The sequence below is a fragment of the Lontra canadensis genome, unplaced genomic scaffold (assembly GCF_010015895.1).
Source record: "Lontra canadensis isolate GAN:19392208 unplaced genomic scaffold, GSC_riverotter_1.0 scaffold7, whole genome shotgun sequence".
NCBI classification, from domain to species: domain Eukaryota; kingdom Metazoa; phylum Chordata; class Mammalia; order Carnivora; family Mustelidae; genus Lontra; species Lontra canadensis.
The window spans coordinates 31,430,297-31,444,631 of NW_022631001.1; the positions used below are offsets into that span (position 1 = coordinate 31,430,297).

The 14,335-nt window shown below is 45.4% G+C and overlaps 1 protein-coding gene across 3 annotated transcripts in view; it reads left to right on the plus strand.

Moving 5' to 3' along the window:
- Positions 1 to 3,254: 3,254 nt before the first annotated feature.
- The window catches only part of TUB (TUB bipartite transcription factor), an 84,015-nt gene continuing 72,934 nt past the window's right edge, over positions 3,255 to 14,335 (plus strand). For all 3 annotated transcript variants that reach the window (XM_032853388.1, XM_032853392.1, XM_032853391.1), the window contains exon 1: positions 3,255 to 3,310. In XM_032853388.1, the coding sequence (XP_032709279.1) occupies positions 3,255 to 3,310 (56 nt within the window). The remainder of the gene's footprint in view (positions 3,311 to 14,335) is intronic.

Here is a 14,335-nt window from a genome sequence, read left to right on the forward strand (position 1 = left end):
TAATGGATGAGACTGTATTGTGGTTGTTCATTTGGGCCTGTAAAGGTGAAACCACACTCTGGGTGGAGGAGAGGGGATGGCCCATCACATCAGTGACATCATTCAAAGTGCCATTTACCTGGGGATGAAGCCCATCTCTCAGAGAGGAAATGGGTATCTTCACCTCCTGACAGTAGGTATGCAGGTGTCAGGATGTCTATGGGAGAAATCTGAGAGGAAAGCCCGCCTTTTGGAATCAGGGTATAGACATCTGTAAATGGCCAGGGGGATGGTGCATGGTCCTGGACCCTGCATTTGGGTATTTCATGTGATGGCTTCATTTTTTTGTTTGTTTGTTTTTTTCCTGTTGTCTTTCCTCTAAAATTAATAAAGCCTTTAAAGATCTAGTCTGTTCTAGGTACCCTAAGAGAACATAGGGATTGTGTCTACCAGGACCCAAGCGTTAAAGGGGAGCATTGCCTTTTAGGGCAAAATGTGGTTGGTAACAATGGGAATTGAAACTGTGGGGAAAAGGTGGGCCTCAGGGGCACAGTGTAGTGTGTACGTGGTTCTGGCCAGCAGTGCTTTTTTCCAGAGTCTTACTCTGGAGAGTACAGAACTTGTACTATGAGGAGTGGTTTCCCTTTATAGCTTTCCACCTCTGTTACACCAAAGGATTTTTCCTTCCATGGTTTATTCACCAGGGATGTAGACTCCTAGGCCCCTCTTCTTCATTTTGCTGTAGTGACTCTTGGTCCTGAGCTCCAGTCTTGGGTTTCTCCACTGCTTGTTTGTTCTTCGAGAAACGTGCTAGACAGTATGGCCTCACATGGCTGAGGGGTCACACCTTGCTATAAGGTAGCAGACCCTGCATTTGGGTATTTCATGTGGCTCACTTGTTGCTCTCTGGCCCTGCCTGGACCTTTAATTTAAAAGGCCATTCCCACCTTCTACCCTTTGTTTCCAAGTAATGGAGTACACGGTAAGACCCCTTGTTTTACAAAACCGTTGTCACACATCCTTTACCATAAAATACACCCTTTCAGCTGAGACTTCATACACAGAATAGGATTTGGAGGCGAGGGTCTGGGCATCCAGCGTACCCACTCTTACAGCTATAAGTTGGATCTTATAGTTGGCTCTTATAGCTATAATCCTCCTGCCTTATGCCAACTGCCTGGTTCCCTGATGATGATGTGGAGTGTTTCTTTCTACTGCCTCCCATGGCCTCACCAAGGCAGTCTGCAGGGGCCTGGCAGCCAGTGCCCAGTGTCAGCCTCAGGGGTCTCTGTGGCTCCTGTTTCTGAGCCAGCATGGCTTGGAGTGGGGCGATGCAGGACCTTTCTTGTTGAGGGTGTCTCCCTCTTAGGTTCTACTGCTCTTCCATCAGTCCTTCAGAGAAAGAACATCCTCGGATACTTGTCTAATAATGGGCAAGTCAGCAGCTGTGGGTTTTGGTTCTGCAGTGACTGTGGGAGATCCCACAAACTCCACACATTCTCCAGATAGGGGCATTCTCCTCTCACCATTACCCAAAAAATGAAATAAGCCTTCACACACTTGTAACAATTTGATTCTGGAGTCCCAACCCAGCACTCCTGAGGTCACAGATATGCCAAGACTGTCAGCATCAAGATGTGGCTCGGAAACAGGGGTTCTCCTTGGGAGTCAGTCCATGCATGCCAGTCTCTAAACCCCACAAGGGAAGGACAGTGTCTGCTTGCTATTTACAACACTTTGCTGAAGACCAGATCCTTGGTAAATACTTGATAATGATGCATTTGCCCAACTCTGAGGGCCATGGGAAACCATGGGTTGGAGAGATGACTGTTGCCCAGGGTGGCAAACTCCAAAGCTGCAGGGACAGGTTCTATAAGTGCAAGCAGCGGGCTGGCAGGGGCCAGAGGCCCGCAGGAGAGCACATGCGCCTTGTAAGGAGAGCAGCCACTTTTCGGCTCTATGCCTGCCATGCTGCAGGCCGGTCCAAGAGTTGCCAGATTTTCTTAGTTTTCAAGAGAGGACAAAAAGGCCAATCTATTAAATCTCTCCATTAAGTGTTGTCAACTTAGTGAAAAACAAAAGCACATTTGTGGCTGGATGCCACAGGTGTGCTGCCACTTGGAGGCCTGTAACCTGCAGGGTTCACACCAAGTCTGGTTTCACCCAGTTGGCCCTGATCCTTGGATTAGTGTAGCCCCAAGGCTACTGCCCAGCGCTCCCCCTTCAGGGAACTCTGGCCCCCTCCGCCCTGCCCCTGGTCTCAGCATCCCCCAGCAGCTGCACTGAAAGGTCCTTCTTAGGCTTTCACGACCTCTGCAAGAAGATTATACCTGTAAATCCCCACAGCCAGCAGCCCAGGGTGGGGGAAGGGAGGAGAGGGAGGGGTTAGCCTCTCTCCCCAGGGCCTTCCCTGGGCTGTCCTCTTCCAAGTATGGATGAAGAAAACACTATGCTAGTTGAGCCAACACAGCTGGATTTTTTCCAAAGTAATTTTAGTAGTAATGAAGTGAAAGCACAAGGAAAATACACAGAGCCGGCCTAGAAATGGGTGTGTTGTCAGAGCTTGGTCCTCCAAACCCAAGGGGTGCCACTATATGCTAAATAGCGGGGCCAAGGGAACCGGGGGAATAGGGAAGAAGTGTGTTTTCATTTGGGTAATGAGGGGGCTGAGTCTCGACACTTTTAGGAGAGGGGGACTCCGGTAAAGGACTTATGTGCTAGGGGAAAAGGGGCTGGAAAGCGGCAGAAGTCCTCAAAATTCCGGGGTGGGGGTGGGGTGGGCTACTCTTCCCATTCCTGAGAAGGGGGTAATTGAAGCGGAAGATTGGAGGTAGTGAATGGATGGGACTCCGCGCCAGGAAGAAGGAGGCGTCTCTGCAGAGGGAGCCCGAGTACGGCGAGCAGAAGGGACAGCCTCTTAGGAATCCCTATCCCGGGAAGGTTTAAAAGCTGCGGTGCCCTAGTGACGCCGGGGAAGATGGAGCGGTTACCATGGCGACGCGGAGCACACATCGGAAATAAATAAATAAGCCGCCAGGCTGCAGCAGCCGCGCCCCCGCGGGACCGGAGCGCGGGGGAGGGGGCCCCGCGGGCCCGGGTCTCCGCAGTCTGCGCGTCCCCGTCATTGGCAGAGCCGGGGGGGGGCCACCCCCCGAGGGGGGGCGAATGGTACAGTCCTCCGCCCGCGCCCCTGCCCGGCCCGCAGCGAGCGAGCGCAGAGCCCAGCGCAGCCGCTGCCGCCGTCGCGGAGCCCGGAGCCAAGCCGGGAGGCTGCGATGGAGGGAGTCAGCAGCCACCGGACCCTGTCTTACAGCCGCTGGAGCTACGACAGGTAGGGCGGCCGCCTGCAAAGTGGGCTCCCCACGGCCCTCCGCGTGGCCCTACGTGGGCGCCCTCCCCCGCGCGCACCCCGGCGGGAGAAGCGGCGCTGGCAGCGAGCAGACCCCCGGGCGTCCGGGTGGTGGGAACCCGGAGCCGCGGATATCCGAAGCCGGGACCGGCGAGCTGCCCCCCACCCCCATCCCAGTCCCGCTGCCCTGCGGTGGCCCGCCCCCAGCGCCGCAACAGCTTGAGGGAGCGTGGAGGGGCGGCCAGGCCCTCCGCGCAGTGGGGCGAGGAGGGACCCCTGCGGTGCGGGGAGTGGCGCCGCTCGCCGCCCGACCTGCGGGTCGTCGGCCGCCTGCTGGGAGGAGCGGGAGGGCAGCCGGGGGTCGGCTGTCTGGGCGCGCGCCGGGTTGCCAGGCTCCCTGCCCGCCCCGCGGGGACCCAGAGAGGCTGCCGGCGTGGGCGGCTGGGCGCCGAGCTCCCCACGCACTCGTCCTGCAGGGAGCAATCATCCTTCCAGGTGAAATGAGAAAAATGAGGACAAGGGAATGAGTTGGTCGTCAAGCGGAGATTTATTCTGAGATTTTTGTCCTTTCTGCCTATTTTTGGTGTGCTAAATGTCATTTCGCTTTTTAAAATGAAGCCATGATGATAGTAGATAGGTTTTTGTTACTGTTGTTTTCAAAGTTCATAACTCTATGAGGATCTCTGGAGTTAAGATATTCCAATCCATGGCCCTAAATGGTGAGAGCTGGAAGAGAAACTTCATGAACTGGGCTGCTCTCCCCTCCCTCAAGTCCTGCTTCTGGCGCGCTCCTTCCCTTCACTCTGCTGAAAACCTTGCTGCATCTATGACAGCGGGTCTTTTAGGTCTTTCCAGAGATTCAAAGGAACAGGTGTCCCTCCTGCCCCAGCTGCATCCCCTTAGAACCCTATTAACTCTCTCCCAATTGATCCCATCTTTTTGCTTTTTCATCTTTCCCTCTACTGTCGATCTCTCAGCCTGTAAACCTACTCAGGCTTGTCAGCCTTCCTCCTCAAGACGAATGCAGCTGTTCCACCCCTTTGTTTGCTTTCAGCGCCTTCTTAGGGTTGAAATGTGGTCTGAACTGGTTGATTCTGTTTCCTCCTGAACCCCGCACTGCACCATCCTAGCTATCTGCTTGCTGCCCACTGCCCAATTCCAGTGATAGTGCCCTTTTGAAAAGTAGTGTTTCCTATGGATGGGAACTCTAAAATGATCCAAGTATTAAAATAACAAATCCTCCAACCTTGTGTTTAGATCCCAAGCCACACATTCATTCGCTTATTCAACCAGTATGTATTGACGGCAAACTCTTGGCGGCGGCGGGGGAGGGGGGGGTTGCCTGCGCCTGGAGATAAAAAGACACAATTCCTTCCCCCAGACCAGCTCACAGTCTAGATTCTAGCAGAAATCAGTGGTGGTATATGCTGAAGGCTTAATACATACATGGGAGGTAAACTTTAAATTGAGATAATTCTATATAACTAAACTTTTCCCCTACAAAAACAAACAAAACCAGCAAGACTCTGGAATTAGACAGCCTGGGTTCAAATTCTGACTCCACCTAACTCACCTGGAGCAAGTCACTTTCCTTCTCTAGGCTTCGGTTTTTTTCTGTGAAATGGAAAGGATTAGAAAGATTAGATGAGGTAACATAGTAATAAGTGGTACCCATTGCTGTTTTATTCATAAATATTGTAAAAGTCTCTGGGAGCATAGAGGCTTAGTTTGAAAATCTTTGTTCTCTTTTTTAGCTTCTTAAATCAAGACCTTTCCTGGGGTTCTGTCCTCAACGCGCTTTTCTTTTCACCCTGACAGTCTCAGCACCTGGAGAGTCATGGGAAGAAAGTTGCTTCCCTGGCCTATGTCCAAACTAACTGAATCTGAATATCCAGACATGGAACTCTGGAGTCAAGATTTGCATAATCCTTCCCAGATGACTTGGCTAGGGCTGGTTCGGCTTTTTCTCTGGAAGCATTGGTCTATATCACCCACCTCCGTTCTCTAGTTAGTACTTAGTTTTTAAAAATTTTTAAGAATTGAATTATTTAAAAATTGTACAGTCCTCAATAAACCTTAAAATATTATATAAGCAACTCATGTACATAGTGCCCAGGTATTAAAAGTAAAATTCTGTGATCCTGCTGCCCCCATCCCCACCCGGTAGAAGCAAACCGCCCCAGTGTTCACAGTTAACACTTTCTGACCCTGTTCTCTGGCTTCTGCCCCTACCACATCTATGAACCCAGGAAACCACTGTCTTTCATGTCGCAATAGAAGCTGACCTCTCTGCATTATATTACTTGTTCTTTTCATCTGTTTCCGCCTTTGCTTCTCAGGCCATATATGTATCAATTATCTATTATCATGTAGCAAATCACTCTTAAATTTAATGGCTTAAAATACGAGTTGTTGTGGCTAGCTCAAAATTCTGTGGATCAGCAATCTGGGCTGGGCTCAGCTGGGCAGTTTTTGTGGTCTGGCCCAGGTGTGGCTTCTCTTGGTGGCACTTGCTGACACGTGTGGTGCTTCAGCTGTGAGGGTTAGCACATCTGGAGCCTCTCTCCAGGGAGAAAGAGAGGGAGAGAGATGCTCTCTCATCTTCCTGTAGGCTAGCCCCAGTTTGTTCACATGCTGGTAGAAGATTCCCAGTGAGAAAGCAGAAGCTACAACATCTCTTGAGGCCTAGGAGTGGGACGTGCACATCACTCTGCCACATTGTATTGGTCAAAGAAAGTCAAAATGTCAGCCCACATTCAGGAGAGGGCAATAAGTTTCAGCTTTTGAAGGGAAGAGCTGTAAAGAATTTGTGGCCATTTTTACAATCTACCCCAATATGCAGCCTACATCTCTTTAATTGATCACTCTTCTTGGTACCTCCTGTCCCAACATGAGCACATGCCAAAATTCCCCTTTCTTCCATTCTACTCTGTTCCATTCTATTCTCGGGCTATATACCCTGGTCCCATTTATCACCCAGTTTAAACTAGAAATCCATATCTTTGACTCCAGTCTTTTTGCTGAGGCTGAACCACACGTCTCTAAATGCTTGTGGACATCAGGTATATGTTCCACCAACACCTGAACTCAACAGATTCAAAGCCAGACCCTTCACCAATAATGCTGTATTCTCTATTCGACATCCTTCTAGCCAAATGAACTCAAAACTTTGACAGTGGCCTTGAACTCCCCAAGTCTAACCATTCCATCTGTCTCTTCTTATCTATATCCCTGATTTTATGAAGATACAATGAAACAATTTTCGAAAGATGACCAGCATGCAGTATGTACCCTTAAGTCCATGCGTTCTCAGGAGCTTGGCACTTGGTTAACCTTCTTGCCTTCATTCGCTCCAGTCATGATCCTGGAGGTTTCAGGGCTTATGTACATTACCAACTAGCACTCTTCACTCACAATTTCTGGACCTTCGCCATTCTAAAAACTTCTCTTTGGTTGTTCACAGGATACATTCCTAGATGTTGGCCCCCGAGACTGCCTCACTTTTGAAATCTTACATGCTAATATCCCAATCTCTGGCCTTCTGCACCTCCCTCATACATTCTTCCCACCACATTATCGAGTCATCTGGTGCCTTCATGTCTGCATTTTCTCCTGCCAGCCTTTTTCTGGGCTCTCTTCTTCCTTTCCCAGCCTGGACCACGTGGGAGATCGTGACTCACGCACTACCATCACCTTCTGTCTCCTTGCACATGCTCGCCGCAACTCCAGCCCTGCGTGGACCAGTGATAGAACCCCCACCTCTTTGGTCATCAGGGAATCAGAACGCTGCCGCAACATCTGCATGGCCTTGCTGACTGTCCCCACAGTTCAGGGGCTTCCTTTCCAGCTGTGCTGTCAGCTGTCTTTCCCTTCTCCCTGCTTAGCTTCACTCCCCTCCCACCCCAGCAGCTCTTCTGCCTCATACTCAGGGCCCCTCTAACTGGACCCGATTCCACACCCCCAAGCCCAAAACCTTCTTTGTGAAAAATGATCACATCGGGCTGGATCTTCTGTAACTTCCTGACTCCACATCACTGCCGCGTCCCCTCTGTCACTCCCTTTTGAGGGACTTTTTCGTCATTTCCAATTCTTTCTTAATATAAGTAATTCCATGATAAACATCCTTATATGTGTAATATTTTTCCCTCGTGTTGGATTATTTGATTAGCAAGAACTACTTGAAGACGGGTTGCTGGTATCAGGTTTGGGTGATTGTTGCCAGATGATCCTCCGGGAGGAGTGAACTGACGTGTGTTCTCACAGTCCCAGGCTCTCACTGCGTTGTTTCATGGTGATCTCTTTGTTTTGAGTGTGGCCCCCCAGACTCTGAGACGATGTACATAACTGCTTGCAACTTGGGTTTCAGAGTCACAGTGACATGATATTGAAGCCCAGCTCCCTCCATAATTGGTTTTGTGACTTTTGACAAGCGACTTAACTTCCACCTACAAAAAGATAATAAGAATAGTAGCTGCCTTTGAAGGTAGTCATCTGTTCACTCAAAATGGCTTTTTTTTTTGGTCACCAAAAAAATTTTTTTTGTCACAAAAATTTTTTTTGTCACAAAAAATTTTTTCACAAAAATAAATATTTTTTTCACAAAAATAAATATATATATATTTTTGAGCCCCTCCTGAATGGCAGAGAAAGTTATAGGTGCTGGAGACGGAGCAGTGAACAAAACAAACTCTCTAGTCCCACAACTCTTACTGTCTCGTGGGGGGAAATAGACACGGACGAAAATGTGCATATGACCTATCATTGCTAAGTGATATCTAACATATCTAATATGCTAACTGCAAAGAAGAAAAATAGAGCTGAGCAAAAGGGAGAGAATATGACTATGTGGAGGTTGGGATGGGGGTGAATATGTTGTGTTATGTGTGTGTGTGTGTGTGTGTGTGTGTGTGTGTGTGTGTATATATATATATATATATATATATATATGAAATTGTCTGGTTAGGGAAACTCTGATAAGGTGATATTTCAGCAGAGATATATAAAAAGCAAGGAAGTGAATGGGGAAGAATGTTCCACAGAAGGGGAACAGCAGGTGAAAATGTCCTAAGGTAAGAGCGTACTTAGTGTATTTCAGTACACCAAGGAGGCCAGTGTGTCCCTTTGTAATACTTCCTTTGGGCTCCTCCACTAACCCCTATCCCCCTTCTGTCCTCAGGGAACCATTGATCTGATTTGAATATTCTAGAATTTTGTATAGTTGGGATCATTCAGTGTGTACTTTTTTTTTTTTTTTTGGTCTGGCTTTTTTAATGCAACTGTACTTATTTTGATATTTTTCCATGTTTCATGACTCAGGAGTTCATTTCTTATTTTTGCTTAGTAGTATTCCATTATGTGGAGATGCCATTGTTTGCTTAGCCATTCCTCTGTCGTAGACACTTGGGTGGTTTCTACTTTTTGGCTATTACAATTATATATAACTTTTGTGATTGTTTATGTACAGGACATAAGTTTTTTTTTTTTAATTTCTCTTTGGTGAATACCTATGAATGGGCTGGCTGGATCACTTGGTTGGCATACATTGGGTTTGTTGGTTGGTTGGTTGGTTTTGTGGGGGAGGTATACATTTAACTTTTTAAAAACTGCACCTTTTCCTAAGTGGTTGGACCATTTTGCATTACCCTGAGCAGTGTATGAGAGTTCTAATTCCTCTATATCCTTGGGACATGTTGGTATGGTCAGTCTTCTAAATTTTGGCCATCTAATAATTATGTAGTAGTGATGGGTTATTTTGAGTTTATTTGCATTTCTTTAGTGATTAATGATATTGAGCATAATTTCATGTGCTTATTTGCCATCCATGCTTCTTTTGGGGGAAAGTATCTGTTAAAATCTTTTCCCATTTGTTATTGGGTGATTTGTGTCCTTACTATTGAGTTTTGAGAATTCTTTGCATATTCTAGATGTATGTCCTTTATCAAATATGTGACCTGCAAATATTTTCTCCAAATCTGTGACTTTCTTTTTAGTCTCTTATATATCTTGGAGAGCAGAAGTCTTGCTCTCTGCAGCCCAATTTGTCAATGTATTCTCTTTTTTTTATATTCAGTTATCCAGCATTTAGTACATCATAAGTTTTTGATGTAGTGTTCAGTGATTTCATTAGCTGTGTGTAACACCAATGCTCATCCCAACATGTACCCTCCTTAATGCCCGTCACCCGGTTACCCCTTCTCCCCACCCACCTCCCTTCTGTAATCCTCAGTTTATTTCCTGGAGTCCAGAGTCTCTCATGGTTCATCTCCCTCTCTGATTTCTTCCCATTCAATTTTCCCCCCCTTCCCCTGTGGTCCTCCATGCTATTATGTTCCACATATGAGTGAAACCATATGATAACTGTCTTTCTCTGCTTCCTTACCTCACTCAGCATAATCCCCTCCAGTTCCATCCATGTCGATGGAAGTGGTAGGTATTCATCCTTTCTGAAGGCTGAGTAATATTCCCTTGTATATATGTACCATATCTTCTTTATCCATTTGTCTGTTGAAGGACATCTTGGCTCCTTCCACAGTTTGACTATTGTGGACATTGCTATGAAAATTGGGGTTCATGTGCCCCTTCTTTTCACTACATCTGTATCTTTGGGGTATGGATCATTCTTCTAGTGTCTTATCTAAGAAATCATGGGCTAATGCAAGGCAACAGAAGTTTTCTCCTAAGAATTTTCTAATTTTAGGTTTAACATTTTAGGTCTGTGCTTCATTTTGACTCAACTCTTGTACATGGAATGAGGTTCATTGAAAAAAAGAAAGCTATCTAATTGTTCCAGGACTACTTGTTGAAAAGACTTCACTTTTTTTTCACCTTTATCAAAAACCAGTTGTCATCGTATTTATTTTTCTACTTTCTGTTCTGTTCCATTGATCTATTTGCTTACCTCGATGCCAATACCACACTATCTGGATGACTAGCTTTGTAAAGGGTCTTGAAATCAGGTAGTTTCAGACTTTCAACTTTGTTGTTATTGTTGTTGTTCCTTCCACTTCTTGTTCTTCCTCTTCCTCCTCCTTCCCCTCTCCCTCCCCCTCCTCCTCCTTTCCTCCTCCTCCTTCTTCTTTTTCCTTTTTCTTCCTCCTTCTCCTTCTCCCCCAAACCAGAAGACCCATTTATTACTCTAGAGTTGTGAAGATCATTGCAGTAACTGCAGTGTTTATTGTCCTGCCCAGGGCCCATCCCTCATCCTCCAGCTACTTGGCTAATAAAATCAAAAGGTTGCTTGGTGAGTGTGGTGTCAAAGCAAGACCAAAGGAATGACTTGGACAGTCATTCACCCAAGCCCTGGAGAAAGCAGGATGGTCTTCTTCTTCAGAGCTGTTTGGCTCTTCTGGGTCCTTGTTAATTTCACATTCCTTTTACAAAGACATTTTCAAGGGGGCCTGGGTGGCTCAGTGGGTTAAAGCCTCTGCCTTTGGCTCAGGTCATGATCCCAGGGTCGTGGGATCGAGCCATGGGATCATGACCTGCATCAGGCTCTCTGCTCAGCAGGGAGCCTGCTTCCTCGTCTCTCTCTGCCTGCTGCTCTGCCTGCTGCTCTGCCTACTTGTGATCTCTGTCAAGTAAATAAATACAATCTTTAAAAAAAAATAAATTTAAAAAATACCAAAGGTATTTTCAAGCTCTGCAAAACAAAACCAAAGCCTGCTGGGATTTTAATTAGGATTGTGTTGAATCTGTAGATCAGTTTGGGGAGAGTTGACTCTTGGTAATGTTGGGCTTTCCACCTATAAACGTGATATATCTTTCTGTTTATTTAGATCACCTTTCATTACTCTCAGGCATATTTTGTAGTTTTCAGAGTATAAGTCTTTTACCTCTTTCATAAGATTTATCCTGAAGTATTGAATATTTTTCAATGATAATGTAAATAGTATATTTTTCATTCAATTTCCAGTAGTTAATTGTTAGTGTATAGCAGTATGTTTTGTGTTTTTTTACTTCTTTTGTGTTTTCCTTACTTCTCAGTGTGCAGTTCAGTGGCATCAAGTACATTCACAATGCTGTGTAACCATCACCACTATTTCCAAATCTCGTTCATCATTCCAAACGCTTTGTACATAGTAAGAAATAACTCCTCACTGGCCCCTCTCCCCAGCCCCTGGTAACCTCTAATTTCCTTTCTGTCTTTATAAAGTGCCTATTCTAGATATTACATGTGAGTGGAATCGTACACTGTTTTTTCTTTTGTGTCTTGCCACCTCACCTAAATGTGAAGTCTTCAAGGTGTCTCCATGCTGTAAAGTACATGGATACATCATTCCCTTCTTGACTGAATAACATTGCTCTGGATGCCTACACCACCTATTGTTTCTGCTTCACTCTGTTGGTGGACACTCGGGTTGTTTTCATCTTTTGGCCATTGTGAAAATGGCTCAGCGAATGCTGATGTACAAGTATGTGTTCCAGTCACTGTTTTCAACTCTTTTGGGTGTATAATAGGAGTGAAATTGCTGGATCATATATGAATTCCATATTTAGCTTTTGGAGGAACCACCCAACTGGTTTTGTTTGTTTGTTTGTTTTTTAGATTTTATTTATGTATTTGAGAGAGAAAGAGAGTAAGAGAGAGATCATGAGGAGGAGGGAGGGTAGAGGGAGAAGCAGACCCACCCCCCACTCCCCGCTGAGCAGGGACCCCGAAGCGGGGGGCTCGATCCCAGGACCCTGGGATCATGACTGAGCTGAAGGCATGTGCTTAACCAACTGAGCCACCCAGGTGCTCAGCTCAGCTGTTTTTCACAGCAACTGCACCATTCTACCTTCCCAGCAGTGGTGCCTGAGGTTCCCATTTCTCCACATCTTTGCCAACACCTGTCATTTCCTGGTTTTAAACCATCCTGGGATGGGCAAAATGGTTTCTCACTGTGGTTCGGATTGACATTTCCCTGATGACTAATGTTGGACATCTTTTCAGGCTCTTCTTAGACATTCGTAGATCTCCTTTGGAGGAATGTCTGCTCAAGTCCTTTGCCTGTGTCATTTGTTTGTTTTTAAATAAACTTTTTATTGAAGTATTTAACCTGCTATGGAAGAAGCATACAAGTCATAAGTACAGAATTTGCTGAATTTTCACAAAGTGAATACACTCTGTGATCAGAGCCCCTCCTTACGTCTGCCTTCTAACACATGGGCTACTACCTCCAACCTGACTTCCATTAGACTGATTTAGAACTGGAGAGATTAGTTTTGTCTACCTTTTTTTTTCTTCAAGATTTTTTTTTATTTGTTTATTTGACAGACAGAGATCACAAGTAGGCAGAGAGGTAGGCACAGTGAGGAAGGGAAGCAGGTTCCCCGCTGAGCAGAGAGCCCGACGTGGGGCTCAATCCCAGGACCCTGGGATCAGGCTTTAACCCACTAAGCCACCTAGGTGCCCCAGTTTTGTCTGCTTTTAACTTAAGAGTACCAGGGATACTATTCTGTGTCTTCCTTCTTTAGTTTAACTGTGGCTGCATCAGTGCTTTTGCAAAAACCATGAAATTGCATTTTGCTCACTCCCATTCCTGGGTAGTGTTCTGTGTGGATTTACCATAACTTATCCATTCCACTGTGACGCGTACTTGAGATGTTCCCAGCTTTGGTTATTAACACTGGACATTTTAATGCATGCCTTTTGGTTGATATTCTTTGTTGGTTTGATTTTTTTTCAGCTTTATTGTGGTAAAGTTGACACATAGAAATTATATATATGTAAAGAGTACAACTCGATGTTTTGATGTATGTACACATTGTGAAGTGATGGCCACAATCAAGCTAATTAACATACCCATCAGCTCAGCTCACACACTTACCTTTCTTTCTTTCTTTCTTTCCTGTGTGTGTGATGGGAATTTTTTTTTTTTTTATGATGTGAGAACTTAAGATGTTTTCTCATAGCAAATCTCAAGGATATAATACAGTATTGTTCATGACAGTCCCCATGCTGTACATCTGATTTCTAGACTCATTCTTCTTGGATGACTGAAACTTTGTACCCTCTGACCAACATTTCACCATTTCCCCCATCTATCCAGCCCCTGGCGACCACAGTTCTACTCTTTGTGTCAATGACTTCAACTATTTTAGATTCCACATAAGTGAAATCATGCAGTATTTGTCTTTCTGTGTCTGACCTATTTCATTTAACATCGTGTCTTCCAGGTTCATCCATGTAGTCCCAAATGGCAACTTTTTTTTTTCATGCTATCTCATTGTGTGTGTGTGTGTGTGTGTGTGTGTGTATAACATTTTTTTTTAAAGATTTTATTTACTTATTTGAGAGAGAGAGAGAATGAGAGGAGAGAATGTCAGAGGGAGAAACAGACTCCCCATGGAGCTGGGAGCCCGATGTGGGACTCGATCCCCAGACTCTGGGATCATGACCTGAGCCGAAGGCAGTTGCTCAACCAACTGAGCCACCCAGGCGGCCCCAACATTTTTTTTTTTTTATCCATTCCTCTGTCAACAACATTTAGGTTGCTTCCATATCTGGGCTATTGTGAATAATGCTGCAGGGAGCATGGGAGTAGAAATATCCCTTTGAGGTCCAGATTTCATTTCCTTTGGAAGCAGGATTGCTAGGTCATATGGTAGTTCTAGCTCTATTTTTAACTTTTTGAGAAACCTATACTGTTTTCCATAGTGGTTTTACCAATTTACAGTCCCACCGAGAGTGAACAAAACGTTCACTTTCTTGATAATATGCTTTGAAGCAAAAGTTTCTAATTTGGAGGATGTCCAATTTATCTATTTTTTTCTTTTATGCTATTGGTGTCATATTTGCAATTTCATTGCCAGATCCACAATCATGAAGATTTACCATTTTCTTCTAAGTGGTTTTAGAGCATATATTTAGGTCATTGATCTATTTTGAGTTCATTTTTGTGAGATGTGGGTCCAACTCCATTCCTTGGCATGTGGAAATTCAGTATCTGGTTGTCTCAGCACCTTTTGTTGAAGACACTACAGAACTTAGCACTTGGTCAAAAATCAATTGGCCATAGATGCGTA